This window comes from Plectropomus leopardus, chromosome 8 (assembly GCF_026936395.1).
Source record: "Plectropomus leopardus strain MGB_pleo_1.0 chromosome 8, ASM2693639v1, whole genome shotgun sequence".
Lineage (NCBI taxonomy): Eukaryota > Metazoa > Chordata > Actinopteri > Perciformes > Serranidae > Plectropomus > Plectropomus leopardus.
Window position 1 is genome coordinate 26305751 of NC_142183.1, and position 23832 is coordinate 26329582.

Consider the following 23832-nt stretch of genomic DNA (forward strand, 5'->3'; position numbering starts at 1 on the left):
CGTTAACCCTGACAGCCTTAATACATACAGTACATATACACTCACCAACAAAGAAACCATTATCAACAACATATTAATTCAAAATTAGTAATAAAGTAAGGAAAAGTAAAGTAATAAATGAAAAGGCAGTGTGAGCTGTGAAGAGATGAATTCCAGCTGTTGTGTTGGTTGTCTGTTTGTTACTGTTGTTGGAATTCACATGTAATTTTTGTAAAGAACTTTGTTCTAATATCTTCATATGCACTACATTGTAGCAGGATGTGTTGCTCTGCCTCTCTTCATCTCTCTATAATGTCCATTGTGACTATTTTCTAACATAGAATATTATTAATATTCATTCCCCCTCTCCTTGTCTTTTGCTCACTGTCTAGGTCTGCCTCCATTCTGAATACCCCCCCCACTCCCATTCTCTCTCCTCTCCATTTCTTTCCTCTCCTTTCTTTATCCGGGATCCCCATGGGGACTCCTGTTTTTCTTTCAAACACGCCTCTCCGCTCTTCCTCCCTTCATGTGTCCATGCAGGGAGGAGAATGAGAAAAAGAAGGAGGAGGAGAGCGGGACGGTGAAGAATATGTGCATTAATATATTTCATTAGGATACTCGTAGCACAGAAGCTCCTGAAAAGCACCTCTCTTGATGTGCGGAGCCTCTGCCGTCTCGATCCAGAGGAGCAGTTCTCCAGGAAGAGTGTCTAATGTTATGTCTCCAGAGGGCTGAGGTCTGCTGGCTCCGAGCTGCCCTCGGCCTCCCACTCCTATTGTCCTCCTCCCACACTGACCAGACTATCTGGGCCTGAAAAGCTGCTGGAAATAAAGAGCAAAGTGGGTTCACCTTTTGTCTATGTGTATTTATGATTTATGAGTGTGTGTTTGAATGTGTGTTGCTCTGCGAGCCACATTTGGGGGAAGCGGAATCCCTGGAGCCGCGCGGTGCAACATGGCAGCGGTGCTCGGCTCGCTAATCAAAAACATTAGGCTCCAGGACTCATTTTCCCCGGCACTGAGTGTGTAACCTCCATAATTCAATATCCCACCTCTTACCGCTAAATCGTGCACACTATACAACCCACTTTAGTGTTTGTCAGCAAACTATCAACTCTGTTATTAGATATACGGGAGAAAAAGCCCGCTGCAGTTAGGAACCTTTGGGCAATTAAGGAGGCAAACACACATGAGCACGCGCTGTGTTTACGAGTCCTTATTTCATCAGTACTTCCAGGTCGTCCTGCCCCCCCCCTTGGCGTTGCGGAAGCCTCCAGTTACCGTGGAGACCCTGGAACACTCTGAGGTCAGCAGAATCCTGGGATCCGCTATTTTCACAAGCTAATCCAATCGCAGGCCCCTAAATTAGATATGCAAAAAATAAAAAAGAAATTAATTTTCTGCTGATGACCGGGTATGCAAATGATGACTCAATTATGGTGGGCTGGTGCGTTCGCAATTAATAACCTTGGAATCATCATTAACTAATATGTTTAGGAGGAAACTTGTCAGGCTAACCATGTTCACCATGCCATCAGTAATGCATTAATGAATTAGATTCATTAGAGAAAGGAGCTTTGGCAAGGGGAGGGGATGCAGGCCTGTTTCTGACCTGTGGAATTAGTGTTAGCCAGTTTTCTATTCTTGGTCAAACGCCTGTCAGATATTTGAATTTAATGTTTTCAGTCAAGGAGAGGTAAGTCACAAAAACCCCTGTTGTGGGTTGTTTTCAGCCCCAGCAAAACGTAGTAAAACATTTACTCAAATGAAGACAGTGTTGTGTTGAACACCCTGTTGTGTGTAAAAAAACTGCCTTTCAGTGTGGTGTTTTTAAAAAAAATTTAATTAATTAAAATTTTAAATTTAATTAAAAAGGTTTTTATTTGCATGGAAAACATATGTGTGAAAACAACAACTATAGGTACAATAAGTAATTACTATTGCACTATTGTAGTGATTCCCAACTGGTGGGTCTCAGTCCAAATGTAGGTCCCGGCTCTGTACTGAATGGACCGCAAGTGACTCATACACATGTCAAGTTTATAAGAGAAACACACTGAATGAATGAATAATTTCATTCTGGTTACATGCATCATGCAAAACAGATTATTTCACACATCAGTTTGGGTAAACATTAACAAAAAAATAAATAATTGAACTGAACAATTTCCTCAATATTTTGAATAATGTTTTTGAGGTATGATGTGACAAGCAGATACATTTTTACTTTCTGAAGGACTGTCTTTGTTGTTCAAGAGGTTTATGACTTGCTGCTCAAGCGAGTGAAATTCACCTCTTGGTGCACCAAAAGGTGAATTTCACTCACCTTCCTTCTCACCTGCTGTGATTCGTGCATGGTGCGGTTGGTCGTCTCCAGCCCAGATATCATCAAGTCGTCCAGTCTTGTATATTGTTCCATTCTTCTTTCAAGCTCTTCAATTCTCTTGTCTTTGTCTTTGATCACAGCCTTCAGTTGAAAATCAAATCCGTAAGGCCCATCTACTGTTTTGCCACCTCACTCAGTCCTCCAAACATGAAGTTCAGAGACTTTTCAGCTTCTCTATGTCTAATTTCTTTGTTGCCATTTCTTTTGGTTGGTAATTCACTCAGATTGGTTGAGTATTCCCTCAGACTCCAGGTAATGCAGTATTGCTGGTTGTAAGGAATGTTATCAAAAGTGCCCAAAAACTTCAAAATAGCAGAAAATGATCCTGCAATTAGAAGCTTAATATTCTTGTAAAGCTAAAAAACTTTCCTTCCTGCTTAGATGTCAAGTTATTGACATGATATTTGATGGATTGAAAGAGCAGAACAACACAATGCGTCTAACCAGCAGCCATCTTGCAAGGCAGGTTGTGGTGAGATGTACTTTATTTGGAAGTACAGTGAGTTTTCTAGCTCAGAGCTTTTATTTTGAATTGCAGATTCTTTTTATTCTTGCACTGATTTATTTCTTTGTGTTCTAAGCCAATGTGTTGTTTACATTTTGTGAAATAAAAGTGGTAATTTGTAATGTGTGGACCTAGAATTAATGACTATGGAAAAATCTGGACCATGTGACTAGACCAGTTGGAAACCACTGGAGGACATTTATTTGCAAACACGTCACATCTGATTAGGTAACATCTCTGACACACTCAGCGGACAAGAGAAAACTGACCTCAAAGCCTGTTGCACACTGTTTCACAGAAGCACAACATTCAACCTGAAAACTGTAATTGAGGGAACCAAACTTTATCTTTGCTAGTAGTGTCACAAAAATCCCGAAATGTGACATATTTCAAAATAACAAAATGACAACTGACAAAGTCACAGACAAGAGGTAACTTTAATTCAACATTGTGAGAGTCCAAAAGTTATCTTACAGCTCAATTTTCATCAAAAACAATAACAATCTATACAGTAGAATTTTTTTTTCTTCCCTTATATCATAGAGCTGTTCAGTGTATTTGCAGTCAAAGACAAAACAGAGGGAAAAATAGACACCAGCTATTTGGTTTGCATCTTCTTTTTTTGTTGTTTGTTACCTAAATACAAAACTTTGTCACCCATTACCAATATTCATAATCAGGATGGAACTTTGCTTACAAAGAAGCCATTGTATGACAACAGACCTCTGTAGTTCATTTGAAACAGATACGGTGTGGCCCCTCCCGCCCCGGCCCCGACCGGCACAGGCACACAAGTGCCTGAAAAACACTCGTCTGTCAGCAGGCGCCTCTGTTAAAACGGTCCTTTCTACCCACTTAACAAAACCAGGCTCTAGAAAAGAAAAGCAGAGAGAAAAGCCCTATTCTCTGTCCAGCAACAGCTTGAAGACACACGGCAGACACAAAGAAAAGACTACAGAAATGTCTGAGGGGGCAAGGAGCTCCCTTTCATGCTTCCTCACTTCTTGTTGTGTTTAGCTTGTAATGAAGCTGTGTTGTCCAAAGGCTAATACATGGAGGAGGACTGGGGGGGATCGTCTGTCGGATACTGGAGTCAGACCTACGACTCCGTGTGTGAGATTAAAATTGTGCTGTGACAGTGCCTGTCTTCACTGTGCGCCCCTTTGTACTACAATTAAAACAGCTCTGCGTTGTCATTCTGCTGTGATCCTGCGGTTAATTAGAAATATTACCAACATGCGGTTGAAATTAGTTCATTGATCAGGAAAAAAAGCTACATAATCGCTACAAAAAAAAGTGTTTCTGGGAACACTAAAGTGCAATGAGCACAGCTGAGACGGGCCTCTCAGCGTCGACTGTCCTTCAAAGCGTGCCATTGCTGTAGTATTATAGTACATCGGGGTGTGTGTGATTGTTGAATTATGGCTCTTTGTATTCTAGTCTGGCTTCACCACCAAACAGAGTGGGTTTGTGCTTTGTCCCCAAGTTCCCATGAATTCCTCTGTGGCAATAGACAATTGTGGTGAGGGTAGAAAACTGTACACGTGATTGAATGAAGAATGGGTTTGCATTGTTAAGGCATCTAGACTGCTGGTAAAGATTACAGTGGCAGAAAAAAAGAAAGAGTATATAGATACAGTGTGTAAGCAGGCATAAATAACACAGGGAAAAGAAAGAACAGAGGAGAAGAAAAAGAGGAACTCAAAGAAAGAAAAACACAGAGCAATTTCTTAGTTCTCTTGGTTTCCACACACACAAAAAAGAAAGTGTCACTCAAGAGAAGAACCCATGCATATTATCAGTTCAAGAACAATCTGAAAGCCTCAAAGAGTTCAAACAAAAAGATATAGATTTACAGTATATATTAATGTGTGTATATATTCTTAAAAAATCTACTTCAACCAAATACTCTGAATAAGATGCTACTTTTTTGCCATACAATAAACATTTTCATAAGGAAAAAAAAAAGATTTTTTTTATTAACTTACAAATAATACAAAAATAGACAATGGCATGTTTTTGAATCAACAAATGAAAGCATGGTATACCGATGCAAAACAACATACAAAACAAAAAAAGATTTTAAAAAAGTCACATTTAAATAGTGAGAGACAACAGTAAATAATGAAACAAAACACTGTGAAATATGTTCACTTACTGTATTAAACTTACACAACACAACTAAACGAGGGTGAGAGGCAATGTACAAATACAAGGGATAAATACATTATTTATAGGATATTTTACAGGAATCCCCTTTTTGTATCCAAATCCATGTTTTGTTGTGTTTAGCAGATGAGATATTGACAACACACAGTAAATCTATCTTCTGTACTGAGAAGCTGCCTTAAGACATTTAATGTTTACATTTCAAACTATAGCTATTGCAAAAAGAAAAGAAACGTCAAATGAAAACTTTTTTATATACAAAAATATATCACATATATCACGCATTTATTCTAATTTGATATTTGCTAGACTCCTTCAGTACAGTGCTGGCTGGACGCACACATCCTCTGGCTTTTCAAGTCTTCACTTAAATCTCCGACAAAATGTCAATTTTGGCTAAATCATCACCTTTCTTCACATGACAAGCAGAAAAGCATATTGCAAACAGCTCAATCCTCACAGTTTTATTAAAATTCAAACAAAAACAAAACAAAAAACAAACAGGGGAAAAAAAGAAATGTTCTGATGTTGGGCAATTTTGTTATGCCATTTTTAGATTTATGGGAAAATTAGCAGCAAAGTTGAGGGTTGATTTTCTGTATTTCTTTGTTTTTGTGTGTCGTTGACCTTAGTCCCATTTGGCCAACGTGTTGTTCTGTGGTTTTTATAAGCAGGCTGAGCTAAGGAAAGCGTCCTCTATTGTGACAGAGGTTACGTAAACTTCATGGCCGACCCAACACTTGACTGTTGTTTGTGCGAGCTATGGATTGCAAGGCGGTGTGGGGGCCCTCCAGTAATCAAACCCAAACCTTACAGGCATAAACATAAAGATAAATAAATGCTCTTTTCATGAGGTCAGTGTCACGCTGTGGGTAAACTATCAGTCTCTATACACTCCATCCAACGCGGTGTCAGAGAAGCTACACTAATTCAACCAAGAGGGAAATAACATCACAAAGGTTCGTATTGTTCCTTTTTTTTTTCCTCTCCTCCCCTATCCCTTCAGATGAAATCCCAATGGAAAGGCCTGAGTTTAACAGAGTCCTGCGTCTTATCTTGACTTCCTTCAGTTCAGCTCCGGAGCACAACAGAGACTCGCCAGACTCTGCTACTGTGTCTTTTCCTCTCAACATTCCCAAATCTCCAGCTATCCCAGATCCTCTACATGGGTGGAACGATCATCCCGGGAATCGCTGCGTTGTGGGAAAAGAGGGGGAGGAAGATGGTGGGGGGGTAAAATAAGAAAGAAAGAAAGAAAGAAAGAGAGGTCAGTCATGTGATTGCTGGGTTTCATCTGTCATCACAACAGTCACATAACAGAAATGTGCTCCAGCATCTGGCGAACAAAGACGACTCTCCCTCATTATCTCTTCATTCTGAGGCCCCCGAAATCAAAACATTTTTCTCCGCTGCGCCGCTAACTTGGCGCACGCCGACAACATCATTCAACTTTTCGCAGGGCCGTTCTGAATAGTTTCATGCAAGAGCTGCCACTGTTAATTGTTAGCAGTTACATTGTGTAAGCTCATTGTGCATCGCGGAGCATAATTCGAACATGAGAGAGAGGGAGTGACGTGACATGACAGAGGTGATGAAATTACGCTCAACACTTGAACATGGAAATGGAAGCCAGGAGCTATATTCACATTTTTACCTCCTTATATCATGCTCTGCCCTCCACTAGCTCCGATATCTTCACCTCCGCGCTCCCACCCCTTTCCCTTCCCCCCTTTTTTTTACACAGAAGCCATCACAGGGAGGAATTTTTCATATAACATATTGGCTCCCTATTGATTCCCCTCTCTCTCTTCAATCCACTAATTCCCTGGTTATTTCCTAAGTGTCTCCGGCTTGTTGGGATTAACCGAATGGTGTGTGTGTGTGTGTGTGTGTGTGTGTGTGTGTGTGTGTCAGTGTGATCAGCGCACAGTGGCCAATGGCCCTTTGGGTCACCGTGGTCAGCGCTCATCAACGCCGACAGAGGAAGTGAGGAAGTGCTTAGCTTTGGGCTCTGATAAAGATTCCCATCCATCATCTCTCTCTCTCAGAATCTCAACACCATACAACATCCTGCCTAGACGACCAGACCCCGCGTTGCATTCAGTGGTAATGGGAGAACAGAACGACCCATGGCACAACCCCCCCCCCACAGAGACACCCACTGAAGCACGGGCAGGAAGCAGGAAGTGAAAACAGGAAATGGAACACATGTGGCGTGGCGTGCTGCCTCTCTGACAAGTCAAGAGTGACAAATAAAAACAGAAAACAGAAGGAAGGGTAGGGCAGGATGAGCTGGCTAGTGAAAATGAGCGGCGTGGGATAGCGTGGAAAGAAACAGAGAAAGAAGAAAATTAACGTACTTCAGGAGAAGGCCAGGCCCTGCAGAGAGTTGTTTGATGAGTACTTGCTAGAGTCCACAAAAGACTGATCTACAGTGAGGGAGGAGAGTGGAGGGGTTTGAGGAGGGTAAAGAAAGGAAAAAACAGGGGGTGAAGAGGAGGAAGAAAAGGAAAACAGGAGGAGGAAGTGGGAGTAAAAGTTGTTATAATAAGGCGGTGAGGAAGAGCAGGATTAAAGCTTGATGAAGAGCTATACTTTTTTAATATGAACACATAAAAACGGCAGCTCTGAGGTCATTAGATACTACATTGTAAATTTGACGAGTTGATTTTACTTTAAGAAATCTTTTAAATCGATTGCCTTAAAAAAGGTAAACTATTTTTACTTAATATCTAATGGTACACTAAGCTTAAAATTTAGATGTTTTATTGAATTTGTTAAGGTTGTTGCAAATTAAAAAAAAGTTTACTGTGCCTCATATCTGTATTTTGCTATAGATATTTCTATATTTTTAAACATAATAAAATGAAAAATTCTCTTTATCATGATCAAGTTATGTAAAATGAACTTAATTTATTAAAGCTGCCAACACAAGAACAAGGTAATTTCACTTATTACTCATTTTTAAGTTGCAACAGCTTCACAAAGTTATATAAATATAACAAAATTTAAAGTAAATGTAACATTTACATATAAACTAAACATGACTTAAGATCAATAGTCTTAGTAAGTTAACCTTGGTCAGAGTATTTTTTAAAAGTAAGATCATCTTGTCAGATTTTACAATGTATGTACATAAACGCTACTCGTTCAGCAGCTTACCTTGCAGGCTGTTAGCATTAGCACTGGTGCACGTGGGGGGAGGGGAGTTCTGGGGTCGCACGACAGGGGCAAAGGCGCTCTTTTGCTTGACGGCGGCGGACACCATGTTGGCTGGAGAGAAGGAGAAGATGCCGGAGGAGCTGCTGCAGTTGGAGGGCAGGCTGGTCGACGAGGCCATGGTGGGACTTGACGGGACGACTGAGAGAAGAGAGACGGGTAGGAAAGGAGGGTTAAGGGGGGTCACAGGGAGCACGTCAGGGAAGAAGGACGGGGAGGAAAGATGAAGATGGAGAGGGGAGAGACGAGGTTAGAGAGAGGGCCGAGGGCAGAGGACGGGCAGACGGGACGAACAGAAAGGGACTGGTCAATGGATGATGACAGGAGGGATGATATTTTGGACTCAGATCAACTGGCTCAAACTTTTGTTGTTGTTTTTTAGCAACCACCTGGCAATGAGATATTCCATAGCTAAGACAGAAATGTGTTTAGTTGGAAACTTGCACCAAAAAACAGCCCAGAGCTTTTTTTTTTCGCCCTCTGATCAGTCTGTTTTGATGACTCATGCTGTTGCTCAAGGGGTGCAACGGCTTGATAAACATCTCCTGCTAACTCGGGGTGCTGGATCTTTAATTCATTTTCAGGGCAAACTAGGCTCTCTCAGATCACCTTCATCACAAATAATCATGGAGGAGATTTCACTAACAGGGACGGTAAATTGTTGTTATTGCTATGATATGCCAGTGTAATTGTAAAGAAATCACTGCCTAATATATATATATTATATGTCAGACTAGACAGTGATGCCTCTTATACTTCTTCAGCGCCCTAATGCTTTCTAAAATCAGACACCTGGGCAGCATGAATCTGTGTAAAAAAAAAAGCAATTCCAGTGTAATGAAGGGTCTTGGCAGTATGGTGGGATACTGCTTCTTTGTGTTTTCATACATACTTTAATCAACTGTTGGTCATATATGTCCAACACTGTAATTAGTGTTAAAGTCAAATGCCTAAATGCCCAGTGAGACCAGAAAGCGGCTCAGCAAAATTCATTCAGGCTTTTGCAAATTATGTGGTTGTAGAAGCTTGGTGACGTATGTTTTGTAGGGTGAGGTATTAGCTAGTTTAACTAGCCATTTAAAAAGTTTATTTGGAGGAGAGAAATAAGCTCTAAAAACTCACAAACTTGCTAAATAAATAAGTGCAAAAAAGCTCATCAGCTCCATTGCTAACGGGATAATAAATTCACACGTTTTTTTTTTTTTCTTATCTAATGTTTTAAATGTACCATATCCATTACTGACTCCTGTCCCCTGACTGTCTGTAAACCAAGTCTTCGTAGTCAACAATAAAACTTGATGGTGAGCTTATAAATGATAGCTTTTTCTGTTTTGGATTATCCGCTAACTGTTTCCTCAAAGGTCAGCATTGTCAAGATTGCTTGCTATTGGTCAGACAAACTCAACCAAAAGTTGAACTCCGTTGTTTTCTCAGAAAAATGTTCTTTTAAAAAGGAAAAAACGCTGGTGTGGCCATGCCTTAAAGCTGCAAATTTGTAAACTCTCAGCCTTAAGGCTCTTTTATGCTCAATGTTTGTTACATATAAAGACACAAATGGGGCGTTCTGTCTGTAGTCTGCTTTTTTTTTTCTTCTGTATTTGTGGATGTTTTCTGATAACTTATGAATACAGATGAAACACAACAGTACCAGCGAAAATCATGAGGGCAGTGTAGCGTATTCAAGCTGGACACAACTGTATTTAATGGCCACACTGACCACCACTGTCTGCAATGCTGCCTCTGTTAAAAGGTACAATATTCTCCTCCACTGTTGCCTCGTTTGTTGTCAAGATTTGACTCTGCCCTCTAGTGCCATTTATTGGATGTAGCTGTGCTATCATAAAGAAAACAAAAGTAAGCCGGCGATGATGTTTACAATGTTTGGAATTAACAGATCTATTGTTGTACATAGAAGAAGTATAAATGAGGCCTAAGATCCACATCATCACTGAGCTCTGGATTTCATTTTGTGAGGATTTTACACATAAGGCAGCACCACAATATTCAGAAAAAAATCTCCAAATAGAAATTTTATGACATCTAAGCTTTATACAAGATCGCTGTTTTCCGGATTTTGGGCATTAGACTCATCCGCAGACAAACATGACCAGAAGGTTATCTTCAAAACCCAAATCCTGTCTCCCTCTGACATCATCCCATCCATCCTCCTGGGTTTGTCTTTTGTCTGCTAATACACTAAGAGCATTTTCCTCCTCAGCGATTTTACAATCAACCAAGTCGTATTTCACCTGCTCTCTGATATCTGCTCCTGCCTTTATTGTTGTTATTATCCAACACTTAGCTTTTATGGCTCTTCCTGACAAATCCTCGCAATAAAGTCATAATCCATTTATGAAGGGGCCTAACTAATCAATTAATGAAAATTGGACCTACAAAGGCAGGCCGAGGGGCCATTGATTGAAAGTGTCTGTGTGGGGCCGATGAGCCTGTTAAAATACTTGTTAACACCCAGGAATCAAAGAGCTGAAATGGAATTGCTTCTCTAGCAATTAGTTTATTGATTTAATCAAGGGTCTTTAATGTAGAGGGTGAATGTGTGTGTGTGTGTGTGTGTGTCTGTGTGTGTGTGTGTGTGTGAGGTGGTGGGGTGTGTGCGCCGGAGAGGGTGCTAGGTGATCTGCTCCCTTGGCCAATAAAGTGGGGATTTGCGTTTGACTCTGTTCTTAAAGAAACAGATGAGCCAGCTGAACTGAATGACTCTCCCCTTCTGTGTCACTCCTTACCCCCACCCCCCCCACCCCCCTTCCTTAATACCTGTCAAATACTTTTATGTTCAAAATGTTCAAACTCAATCTTTTCGCTTTCTGTGCTTTTCATTTTGTCTTCCCCCTCTTGCCTTTCAGGTCTCAGATGTGGTGTATTTACTCACTAGCGTAGGGCGAGTTGCCTGCAGATCCATTGAGGAAGTTGGGCGAGGTGCCCAAGGTTGCCATGCCAGAGTTAGCGTAGCCGTTCATGCTAGTGGAGACAGAGCTGTAGCTACTCTGCTGGGGAGTCGAGCTGGGGACATAACCGTGAGGGGACACGCTGCTCGTACTCCTACTGAAACCTATGGACGAGGAGAGAGAGGGAGACGGAGAGAAAAGAGATGTTAGGGGTATAGCAGATGGCAGACAAAACAAAACGAGGAACATGCGATGCTGCCAAATACACTTTCCCCTACACGGCTAATGGACGTAGCGACATTAGCCAAAAGAAATTCTCGAAAACTCTTAGACAGCATATGGCAGAGCGAGAAAGCAATGAAGAGAGCGGAGGAAGAGTGATATGAGAGGGAACTAGCTGCAATCCAACTACTGAAACAAGAGGCCTTTAACCTCACTGGCTCCTCTCCAAAATTAGATCTATTGATAAGGCAATTAACACTAAAAGGCCTCTGCAGCTCCTGTAATTTATAAAGAATGAAGCCAGTATTTCTGACAGGATCTTTCTCTTCTTTATGCTTTACAGGGGCAGCAACCAGAAAGAGGAAAAAATGAAAAAGAGACTATAAATATACATCTCAGGTCCAACGTGCTGACACTGGAGATAAAAAAAAACAGCTGGAATTGAACATCAGGAATTTCTGCTCTCTGGTGCAACGAGGGCTGCACTTCTCTGCTGTAGTTCCTGATAATTAGGTTCCACCAATTCCCCATCCTCATCTCTTATGAGTTGGAAACTGCTGGCTGGTAGTTGCACAGCTGATATCTGTTGTTTTCTTCACATCTGAGCATGTTTCCAGATGAAGATGAAGGACGGAAGAAGCTCATTGGAAGTATTGAGACATATCCAGAGGCTGGTCCATCCACTCTCCTCTCCTTCCCCTGATACATGTGATGAATCACCACTGACTGCACCCGCATCTCTCTCTGTCAGACAGGGGCCGACCCCAGTCTAATATACACACCCCTAGGACCCACTCATATTTCTCCATCGTACTCCATCCACGGCTCTCTTTTTCTCCATTCTTCACTCTCTCACCTTCATTCTTTCCTCGTCTCAAGTTTTCCCGGTCTCTTAGTGCCGCCACCTCCTCCTTCTGTCCTCCTTTTTCAGAATCTTCCCTATTTCTTCCATGCTCTTAAATCACCCTCTCTGAATTTCCCACATGAAAAATAAAATCTCCCTATCACATTACTCACCTTGACTATCCATCTTTCTCTCAAAAAAAGAGATAAAAATAAATAAACCGTTGGCACATTTCCCATGATAATAGACTTTAATTGATTCCTGTTGACTTTGCTCACCCTGATTGGCTGTTTGCGCCACCTCTGACCCGGTGAAGGAGTTTACAGCCATCATGCCAGCATGGACAGGGCCGCTGCCAAGGCCGGCTAGCTGGTTGTGCCCCCGTGGCACTGTTGTGTAGAGGGCCTCTGCAATATCTGCTGCTCGTTTCAAGATCATCTCCTGACAATGAGGGAGGAAAAAAAGAGCCGTGGTAAGCAACAGAGGGAGGAGAGGAGAGGAGAGGAGAGGAGAGGAGAGGAGAGGAGAGGAGAGGAGAGAGGAGAAATAGTGCCCTTGATGAAGGCTTTACGGTCTTAAAGAATGCTAGATCTCCAGTTGAGATATTGTGCATGTAAACCTAGTAGTCTGAGTGGTTTTTATCAGTGGTCACTGGGAGTGGTGGGATTGGTTCCAGTAAATGGAGAAAAGCCTCATTAACAGACTCATCAAATCTTTAGCCTTCCTCTTCCTTCCAGTCTAAATCCCACTTCTCCTCCTCCTCTTCTCTCCTCCCTCTTCAGTCAGTTTTCATTGCACATCTCCTCCTTTCCTCCTCAACATGTGTTGATATGAGGCACTAACTTATTCCCATGTGTGTGTTTGTGGGTCCCAGATCTTGAACGAAAACACTGGGGTGCCGCCGGGGCCAGCGGAGACACCGCCTTTGATGCTGTGTGTAGTCCAAACCACAAACACATATTGATGTTGGTGCTCATGTTTACCTGGTTGTTGTGCGGCATCCCATACAAGGCCTCCACCAGGTCTGCTGCTCTCTTTAAGATCACCTCCTAACAATCAAGCAGAGAAAGAGGGAAGGGATTGATCACAAGGGTGACGGCTCAAAGAGTTCAGTCACTTTTATTACATTTCACGTCTTACATTATGCTGTGAATGCAGAACAGAGAGTGCGAGAGAGGAAGGAGGCAGACAGAGTAAGGGAGAGGAAGAGAAATGGGCCTGTCCCGGCACTTTGTTACTAGCTGGGGCAGTTTGGGAGAGCAGAGGTAAGATACTGTTATCTGTGAATAAAACATGAGCCTATATCTCTCTATCAGTCAGCCATCTTCTACATCTTCTCCTCCCTGCTGTCACCGCCGGATCATGAATCTCCTGCACGTGATCGCACATCAATCTCATTTAACACAACATATCATCAGGTTGACGGCTATACAACTCCCCTCGTCAGCGGGGACACACCCGTCTCCTGCCCTGTATTAACCCTGGTAATGATCCAAGTGAATAGCCCTGCATCCACTTTGTGTGATAAATGTAGAACATCATTGCTCAGGTGAAAACCGCCGAGTGGAATTTCCCACATCAAACATTTATCCTTCCGTAGTGTTTGCCGTTCCTCCGCGCTCATTTTCTACCGCTTACCCTCCTTTCTCTCCTCTCCCTGCTTCTATTCTTTCCCCTCCCTGAGTGTATGAGTGTGTGACTCCAGGCAGTCGTTATATGTGTGTGTGATGTAGACACCTACAGCCCTACGAAACCCTTTTTAAAAGTTAATGTGCCGGGGCCAGGATATATGCTGGAGGCGCGACAACCAGAAAATTGCAGCCCCCTCCCCTCCAACCTTCCCCCCTCATTTCTTTCTCTCCCTCCCTCTCTTCCACTCGCGCACACACACACGCTGAGCGCTATACCCTCCTGAGTGTATCCCTCGCTGTGAACAAGCCCTGGAGCATGTGTGCTCTCTGTTCCGTGACACACCGCCTTTCAATCAGACCTCATATCGCACACATACACACGGGCTGGGCCGCACACTCAGCCACGCACATGTGGAGGCTGTCGAGCACGTCCAGGACATGACGAGAGGGTCAGCAAAGCAATAAAGATTGTAGAGCGCTGTCCGAGGTGCTAAATTCACTCAATAATGGGAGCGCTGCCTCTGTGTTAACCTCCCATTACTAGCACTATCTGGGGGAGGCAGAGAGGGAGGCAGGGGGGAGGAGGAGGGGAGGGAAGGGAAGAGGGGAGACTGGAGAGGAGGCCTGCTCAGTGTGATTGAGAGATGTAGAGGCCCTAGGAAGGTAAGTGGTTCTTTAGTATGTATGCACCGCTCCTCGCTTCCTTCTCTCTGCTTTTCCTCGACGCCCCGTGCCTCCCAGGGATTGCTAGATAGGTAGATGGATGGATGAAGGGAGGGAGGGGGAGGAGGAGCGGGAGGAGGGGAAATGAGGGAAGTGCGAGGCATTAGGACGCAAACAGATCCGCAGCTGGAGTGTAACGGTGTTCAGGGAGGACACGTGAAACCTCAGTCACTTCATCTAATTTTTTTTTTTCCTCTATGAGTCTCAGAGACATTTAGCTCTTTCTCCTCAGGACCTCCTGTCTGTCTCTGCATCTCCATCTCCTCCTGCACTTTCCCTTCACCTGAAACTACTTTCTTCAGTCTCTCTTCTTCTTCCTCTTCTCTCCAGTTCTCCCTATTAATCACTCTCTCTCGTGGTCCTGTGCCCTGTCTGTACCTATCAGTCTCTCGTTAGCAAAGGGATCTGTCCAGAAGCTAAACGCGATTAGGCAGCGCTCCAGAGTCGTTCTGATAAACAGATAAATGTGGTTAGCGCCGTGCTGCCTCCCAAGCTCTGCTGCTGTAAGGGGAGACCATTTCCTGGGCGCAGGGTCTCTTCCCGTAAAGTCAGGCCCACAGAGACGTCAACAGGAAGGGGAACCTGATCCAGAGCAGAGCCTGGCCTCGTCTGGCAGGGCGGTCACTCATTAGCCAGCCCCAGACCCCCCAGCTCCGCCAAAGTCCTAGTAGTCTGGCTGTGCCTGAGCTACCCAGCAGTCCGTCCTCACTCCTGACGGCCTGACTATTAGCTACGGCGCAGTATGGGGGCTGTTTTCAGCTGGACACTGGATCATTACCACAACATACAGAGACAGAACAGGCATTGGCAGAAATCCTGCTTGTTCCCAACTCAGTGTGTGTATGTGTGTAGGGGTTCATTAAGAATCCGCTCGAAAAAGGTGCAACCAGAACAGAATACATTATATTCCCAATCAATTTCATCTCGATTAAAAATTGACTGAAGAACAAGCGCAAAGAGGCTTTTTTTTTAGCCAAGGTGACCATGAATGGACGTTTGCAACACAGGAAGTTGCCAGTGTATGCCCCTCTCCTGCCCCTCTCTCCGATGATTGAGGCCAACAGTTGAGAGAAGTGCGGTCAACAAACTGTTATTACCTCAATAAAGGCACAAATCAATAGAGCTGAAATGAACAGCCGGGCCTGCCAGCTACCGCTGTTCATTTAGAAGAGAAAGAGACACCACGGACTGAGGGAGTAAGAGGACGAGAAGAAGAGAAGAGATGGATGGATGGATACAAAGATATTTAGAGAGAAACAGGGGGTTGATAGGCTAAAGACCAGAGCTCACCAGGACAAGTCTTGTATCCACCAGACATGACACACAGCGAGGACAAGTGATTTCTCTATCCTCCTTCTGCATCTACCTGGGCTCTCCATCTCTGCCTCATGGTGACTTCCCTCCACTGAGTGTGTGTGCGTGTGTGCACGCTCAACCACTGAGAAGTGTGTGTGTGAATTTCTATGTGTGCGCCGGTTTGTGTATGTGTGTGTGTACGCTGGAAGTAATAAAGTCCACCCGGGGTTGACTTCGATCCACTGACCCAGCAGGAGGTAAGACTGGACAGCTATGATGGATCACCTAACCTGCTTCTGCCGCTCTCTTCCTCTCTCTCCCCCTCAACCTCCTTTCCTCTCTCTCTCCCTCTTTTCCTCCCTCCATCCATCCCCTTTCCTCTCCCACTTTGCCAAATCTAAATGACCTTATACTGAGTGGAAGGATGAATAGAGTCTCTTGTGCGTTTGCTGTACAAATAAAGTGTTTGTTTGAGCAGAAAATGACCATGAACATATGATAAAATGTTTAAGCACACACTGCATGGTGTCATGTATAGCCCACTGTCTATAGCGCTCAATCATTGCTCTGTATATGTGAGGTCATGCTGCCCTTGTGCCACGTGTATCCATACATGCTGTGAAACCCTAGAAGTTGTCAATACATCTCTGTACCAATGTTACCAAGACATATTCCTATAAAATAATTGCATGTGGCAACCAGCATGAGCACAGACACATGAGAGGAGTGGAGGCAATGTACCTTGGGTAATCTCTCTTGGTCTCCGGGGTGTCTGGGGATGACCTTCTGTAACCTCTGGAAGCCGTAGTCTATGGTTGGCTCGTTCAGCGCTGAGCACAAACAGAAAGGGAAAAGTTTAATGTTTGATTCTTAATAATGAAAACACCTACTGTTCAAGAGCAACAGAGAGATACAGCGGCAGGAAGAACGAGTGATTCTCTGTTGCGGTGGGAATGACTGAATTAAGCATGGTTTTTACAGTGAGTATTTCAACATTAAACTAAACCCGCTGAAAATGTGGGTGTTCTCTATTAAGTCTGGTGTGTGTCTTTGTTTGCCTGTGATGTAATGAATCTCTCTCTGTCGCCTGCTTTGGTGGTTAATAAAAAGACTGTCAGGAATCAGGCAGAGTGTGTGTGTTTGTGTGCATGCATGTGTGTGTGTCCTGTGGTCTTGCGTTGATCAGCGACTAATATAAGCAATTACAGAGACTGGTTCCAATATAACAAAGGCTTGATCGCTCCGGGGAACAAGCTAAACACACACACACACACACACACACACACACACACACACACACACATGCATACATAGAGACAGTCGCATACACCCACATGCACGCACAAACACACACATACACACAGACAGAGTCAGATCATCCAGGCAGCAGGGAGAAAGCACTCTCTCGGCATGCTGTGGTCGTGCTACGGTAATTGAATATGAGAAGATTTACCATGAATATTTAAACATTAGAATAAATACAATGAAGATCTGAGGCTTATAGTACAAACACTTCAGAGGAGGATTGTTGGATAAGTGCTCTCTCCACATAATTCATTCCTAATGTACTCTCTCTCTCCCTCTCCTCTCTGTCTTTTAGCCTCCTCCCCCCTGGTTCTCTTTGTGGGTTGCCTGGGGAGTCAACGCACATACATGGATAACAGTCTTGGCTACTTTTCTGGGCTACAGCCTATAAGATGCTGCTTCTGTTCAGAGTCTGTTGTTGTGTTTGTGGCTTTAACATATTTGTATTTGTAAGAGTGTAAAAAAAAAAAGTGAGAGAAAAGGAGCCATTATGCGTGAGGATTGCCTGTATGTGTCTGTGTCATCCGTCTGTTTCCCCTGTGGGTCGCAGCTTGGACGTTTCCTGAGGGCTGATGCCCTGCTCGCCTCACATCTGAGGAGCCAGGCTGACTAGGCGGCCCCCAGAAAAAAGGCCCCTAGAGGCTATGAGTACAAGCTGTCCTGCTGGACCTCTAGTGACTTCACCATGGCTGCTCCTGAGCCGCTCGCTCAGACACACAAACCAAAAGAGAGCAAAAGGAGAGGGAATCGGTGTTGCTCTGTTTTGGCAACACAAACGTATTTGGACAGCTCTCCCAGCGGACCGTTCCAGTAATCCATAAGAGTGAGAGAAAGGAAAGGTGAATAGCTGGAAGCAAAGACAGTACGGAAAGAAGGGGAGAAAAAAAAGTTGAAGTAGAGATGCCAGAGGCAGGCTCAACTTCTGAAGAATGACACGCATTACAGGCCAGCTGGTCCACTGATAAAATAAGCCAAAACAATGAGATGATCACATGCAACAAATAAACTATGAATTATTTCTGAGGACAAATATTTGACATTACTTCTCCATTCTCTGATCTCTCTAAAGCCTTAAGGAGGATTTGCCCTGGATTAGGCCCGCAGTCTGAGGAGGGGATTGTTCCGACAACATCCTCTCTTTCGTCTCAAAGGCTTTTGTTTTTATGATGAATTTTTTATCAGTTCTCCACAATGTGCCAAATGAGCCTCGAGTGAACAATAGCATAAAAACCCCAAGACATACAGAGATACCCCCTATTACAAATAAAAAGACAATTTTGGTAATTGAGAGAGGAAGTGATATTGTCTCTGCTCATTTTCAAGGACCATAAACCAGGAGAGGAGTATGTGGGGGACAGCGTGCACCACTAACTACCTGGCTGGCTGTGTCTCTTTGGGGATTATCTTGGCGTTTTATGCACTTATATCTATGCTCAATATCTCACATTTCACAACAGGAATTAGTACTGGAAAAAAAAATCTCCTGCCTAGAAAGAGGAGTGTTGTACCAGTACACTCCAGGATTCAAAGCACACTCTCCTATACAGGTATATTTATAATCCTTAGCTGTCGCTCTCCAGAAGAGCAAATCAAAGCCAGTAAAACATAACTGCCATAAATAAATGAATAGATGAGCAACAGCCCTGGACTGGAGGGATTCACCTAGCAATCACCCACATCAGATCAGATCAATGCTCATGGAAATTTCATGAAGCCTAGAATCCACACCGCTTCATATTTCACTATAATAACCCACAGAGCCGCAGGGGGAGTGTGTATGAAGGGGTGAGGGGGTAGGAGAAGGAGGAGAAGAGGCAAGGGTGGAGGGGACGTATGAGCTTTAGGGGAGGAATAAGAGGGGGTGCAAAGAGTAGGAGGTGGGGGATGAGGGATAATTGAGAGGTCAGCACGGTGGAGTCGTCCTGGAAACACAAGAGAGGAGGAGGAGAGATGGAGAAGGAGGGGGAAACTACAGTAAGTGTCCAGTAGCCATGTCTCCTTCTCCTCCAGTGTCACAACATTGTGCGCGTGGATGTGTGTGTGTATGGGGGGACGGGGTGGTGGTGAGTGGGTAGTGTACTTGCAGGGTTAGGTAATTGGCTCTGAGACTTGATGTTAACACCTTAACAGGCCCTCAGACAGTGGGAAAGGAGCTGATCATATCACAACCTTCTGTTTCTCCCTCCTTCTCACTCTCCACTCCTTCGTCTTCCCTCTCCCTCCTCACATCCCTCCTCCACCCCCGTCTTTCCCTCCCCTCTGCAGTCTCCAGTGCTCAGGTGTGATCTCATAAGCGCTGCCTTGCGATCGATGCCGCCAGTGGCAGGGGGTTCAATAGTCCTGAATTACGGCTTCATTTCTCCCCCCCCCACCCTCACACAGATGAGAGCCCCCCCTCCATCACCACCCCACATACACACACACGCACTCACACACACACACAACACCCCCACCGACTACTCACAATCCAGATCAATACCTTACAATCTAATTTTTATCCATTTTTCCATAAACCCCAAGATTGCGTTTATTTGCAGAATCCGACAAGCTAAATAAAGCATCGCTTGAACATGTCAGGGAGACTAATGCATGGCTGGAAATTCATACACAGAAAACAGATGAGTAGAGCTTTTTGCTCCTAAAGGAAAGGAGAGGCTGAGGAAGGAGAGGGAGGAGGGGGGCGCTAAGAGATTCTACAAATCAATGGAGGTGTGGATGCTACTACAACCTAAGCTCTAATTATCTGTTGCAAAAAGTGCATGTCGACAGTTAACAATACCTGACAGCATGGATCCTCGCTGGGAGAATGCAAATTCTGAAAATGTGGAGGAAAAGTGCGCGCTTGAATTAAGATATAAGAAAACATAAGAAATCATTCCCCCTCCTGGTGAACGCCGCTCATTTCAGCGGGGTATAAAATAATCTTCGTTCGAAATTCATTTACATCATCATCATGGACCAGATGCTCCTGTAATAAGAACTGAGCGCGCTAAAGAGGGAAGACAAGCCACATGGTGCAGAAAATTAATCTCAATCTCAAATAGAGGTGTGAATTTCCTCACAGTTAAGACTGTGCGCAGTAAACGTGAATGTGTGCAGCTATCTCAGCTGTCCCTGTCTCCAGCTGGAGACCAGCCGTTTTAATCAACAGCAGGCCTCCACCCAAGCTCAATAAAAGACAGCATTCACAAATAGGAGCAAGACGAGTAATTGACCAGCCCGTGGTTGCACCCCACTTTTATTGCCAGATGACTACATGCTGCATTTGCTGTGATGTGTGAAAGTGCTCGTGCACAAGTGTAGGTGGATCACATGTGCATATGAATGAAGAACATATCTGTGAGTCACCAACAGATTTTCTCACTGATGCTCTAGTAAATTGCGCCAACATCGTAATATCAACGCAATCAGCATCAGATATGTTACTAATTTGAAGCAGTCCGGCGCCATCTAAGCAAAGTAATCTCTCTCAGTGTGTGTGATAAGCAGATTTCACCACTTAGCAGCTTAATTAGGGGTGAAAATAAATCAAAACTTTACAGAGCGTCGTCTGTGTTTCACTCCAGTGTCTGTAGTGTGTAGAATGACAGACAACTGACAGTCATTCCTCCTCTCCTAAAACTCATCTGGAGCCCAGAGGCAGGCAGACAGAGGCGGGGAGACAGAGAGAGAGAGCGGCATCCAGGCTGGTTTAAATTCTGTTCTTGACTTTTGTCTTTTACCTCACTTTTCCTGCTCCTCCTCACGGCAACTGAGTGATGTTTCCTACACACCTAATCTGCACTCAGTGCTGAAAAACTACCCCTAATGTTTGTGCGTGCGTGTGCGCGGATGCGTGTCGTTGTGCATGGTGGCGGCCTTAATGTGAGCCAGCAGAGCCTTTTAATATCAGCAGAAGCTGTAGTGGAAGCACTAAGCAGACAAGGCTGCATACTGAGGAGGGAGGGATTGCCTTTTGAACGACAAGGGCGATTCATCAGCTCCCCCAATCTATGGCCAGTATCCCTGTGTCGCACACACACAAACACACACAAACAAGCACACACACACACACACACACACACACACACACACACACACACACCTATGGGCCTTAGTGGCAGGGAGTATTATCACTTTATACTGCATGGAGAAAAGAAAAGGGAGAGCATCTCTGATGAATGTTACAGCAATCAGCAATCCAGCAAAAGGTGATGCACAACCAAACATGAGGATGCATTTGTACAGGGGAGATGGGGGAGAGAGGGGGGTGGGCAATGACCTGATAATGAGAGAAGGAGAGAGAGACAGGAAGATTAGGGAGAGCTCTCAGCCCCAGAGGTGGGTAAGGCAGAGGGCAGAGTGAGGAACAGAAGGGGGATAAGGGGATAAAAAGACAGAAGAAGAGCAGTGAATGAAAAAAAAACATTCTTTTATTCTTATCAGTGGAGAGCTTAATTGCCTTTGATGAGTCTAATTGGAGCTTTCTGAAGTCTAATGGCAGAGGAGTCCTCAGAGACGACAGAGGACACATTACTGTAATAGCTTCTCTCCGAATCTCCTCTGCACCAAAAGTCCCCTGCTTGTCTCCTCCGTCCTGAACTACAGCTGAATTTTTTCCGTTCTGCGCCGGCCGGTTGTGGAGTATCAATGATCTGGCAGAGGAGGGTGCAGGAGGCGGGGGGAAACCTATAGATGGGTTATGTGTGTGCGTGTGTGTGTGTGTGTGTGTGTGTGTGTGTGTGTGTGTGTGTGTTGGCTATGTTTGCAAAGTAGCGGTAGCAGCAGTATTGGGTATGTGTTGACTTAATTAGGTCTGTGAGCTGCTCGCTTTCCTCTCCTCAGCTGAAGTTGATTAGCAATGCCAGCTGTCCCCAATGTAATTCAGTGTGTGTGTGTGTGTGATCTTGCGTGCACATGTAATATAGGAGTATATGCATGTCTGCGAGTTAGGGGATGTGTTGATGTGTGTGTGTGCGTGCTAGCTGCCAGCTGCCATGCAGTGCTGCCAATCCTCCATGATTAGTACCCACTGGCAACTGGGCTCAAACTGGTGCCAAACAGACCCAGGAGGGCAACATGGCCCATGGTAATCCTCCATCCCTCTCTACCATCCTTCTTCTAGCTTCCCTTTCTCATCCACCTCTCTCCACTCTCATCAGTTGCTTTTTTTCTTTTACTCCAAATGTTCATCCTCTCGTAGTTCTGTGCCTCTCATTCAAAACACCAAATGTGAGCAGGTTCTTCCTTGCTAGGAGAACGTGATTTGATAAAAAAGGCCTGATAAAGGAGCTGTGGGAGAGGTACAAGTACCCACAGAGGGTACGGAGCAGTGGCGGAAGTGAAGTGTGTGAAGAGTAGAGCTGGGATCTATGCCTCGACACGGTTGACTGTGTCACCGTGCAGGTGCCAGTGCTTGGCAAGCAGCTGCATAGTGTGTGTGTGTTCAGCTCCCACTGGATGACCTCTTGCTACCCCTCACCTGTTGAGATTCTTCTATGTGGCTTTATAGAAGCCAAGAGGCAGAGACAGAGGAGAGAGAGGGGATGAATTCATCCAAAGAAGCAAGTTTTGAATAAGTGAATGCGACAAGGGGAAAGAGTGGAGGGCTGGGAAGAGATAGGGCGTTTATGCATACGGTTCCCACATGTCTGGCACATTAAAAGGCTGCACACACACATACGCACACCTACACACACTTATATACACACACAGCTCTATGAGTTTGGCAGAGAGTGGGCTGTTGGACAGCTCTGGCATGGCAGAGGCTGCCCACCCATCTGCCCTCTGTCTCAGTAATGCAGTTACTTGTCAACGTGCATGTGTGTGCCGGGAGTGCGTTCACACATACATACGTGCAAACAAACACAGGCAGCCTATCGCAGCCTTTTCTATGAGTACACAAACAGGGAGTCATAATTATGACGCATGGACATGGATTCTGTCCATGCACAGTAATTAGGACACACACAAGATGCAGGGAAATGCATGGCGGCGATGTGACGCACACGCTCTCGCTCAATTGTGATTTTGTCAAATGTTGGCAATTCCAGCTGGGGCTTACAGCCTAAGTCTATCAGTGGTTGAGATTACAGACAGATTTATGTGATTCACAACCTCCCCGGGGACCTGTGGCCTCGCATTGGTTAATCACCGCTTCACATTCACTCTCTCTGCCGCTCTTTTCACCGCGCGGCTATAACTCTGCGCCGATACGCTCTGATGTAACACCCAAGCTATTCATGCCCCTGCACTCGCCGTCAAAAATCCCACTCTTCCTTTGTGAATCACGCCTTCGACAGGGTTAAATCTCAATAATCCCACTAATCAAAAGGTTAAACCTCCTCCTGACCTTCACCTGCTTCATAAAAGAGGGCAAACACTTTTACTCCCCTGATAAGTCAGCTTCTGCACTGAATTATTGAGTTGTGTTACTGAATTTCAAACTGTTTGGCATGCACATTTTTCTCCAGAAACTATGTAGAGAAAATGACACCTTCTTAACTGTACCAGGTTTAGCAGATACTGCAAATATACAGCCTTAATAAAGTCACTATATGCAGTTTGTTAAGTGATTATAGCTTTTTTATTACTCTAAAGGCAAGCTGTTGAAAATTGCATGAAAAAAGCCAGCAGAGAGATTGGGGCTGCATTATCTCTGTTAAT

At 44.3% G+C, this 23832-nt stretch overlaps 1 protein-coding gene across 3 annotated transcripts in view; it reads right to left on the reverse strand.

Moving 5' to 3' along the window:
* Positions 1-3290: 3290 nt before the first annotated feature.
* Positions 3291-23832, reverse strand: part of ebf1a (EBF transcription factor 1a) — a 58189-nt gene continuing 37647 nt past the window's right edge. Inside the window, exons 11-17 of one of the 3 annotated variants that reach the window (XM_042492866.2) lie at positions 16624-16712; positions 13216-13281; positions 12511-12673; positions 11151-11330; positions 8204-8401; positions 7402-7470; positions 3291-6234 (exon numbers count right to left, since the gene is read on the reverse strand). In XM_042492866.2, the coding sequence (XP_042348800.1) occupies positions 7403-7470; positions 8204-8401; positions 11151-11330; positions 12511-12673; positions 13216-13281; positions 16624-16712 (764 nt within the window). In that variant the 3' untranslated portion in view covers positions 3291-6234; position 7402. The other 2 variants (XM_042492867.2, XM_088081268.1) reach the window with 2 other exon arrangements.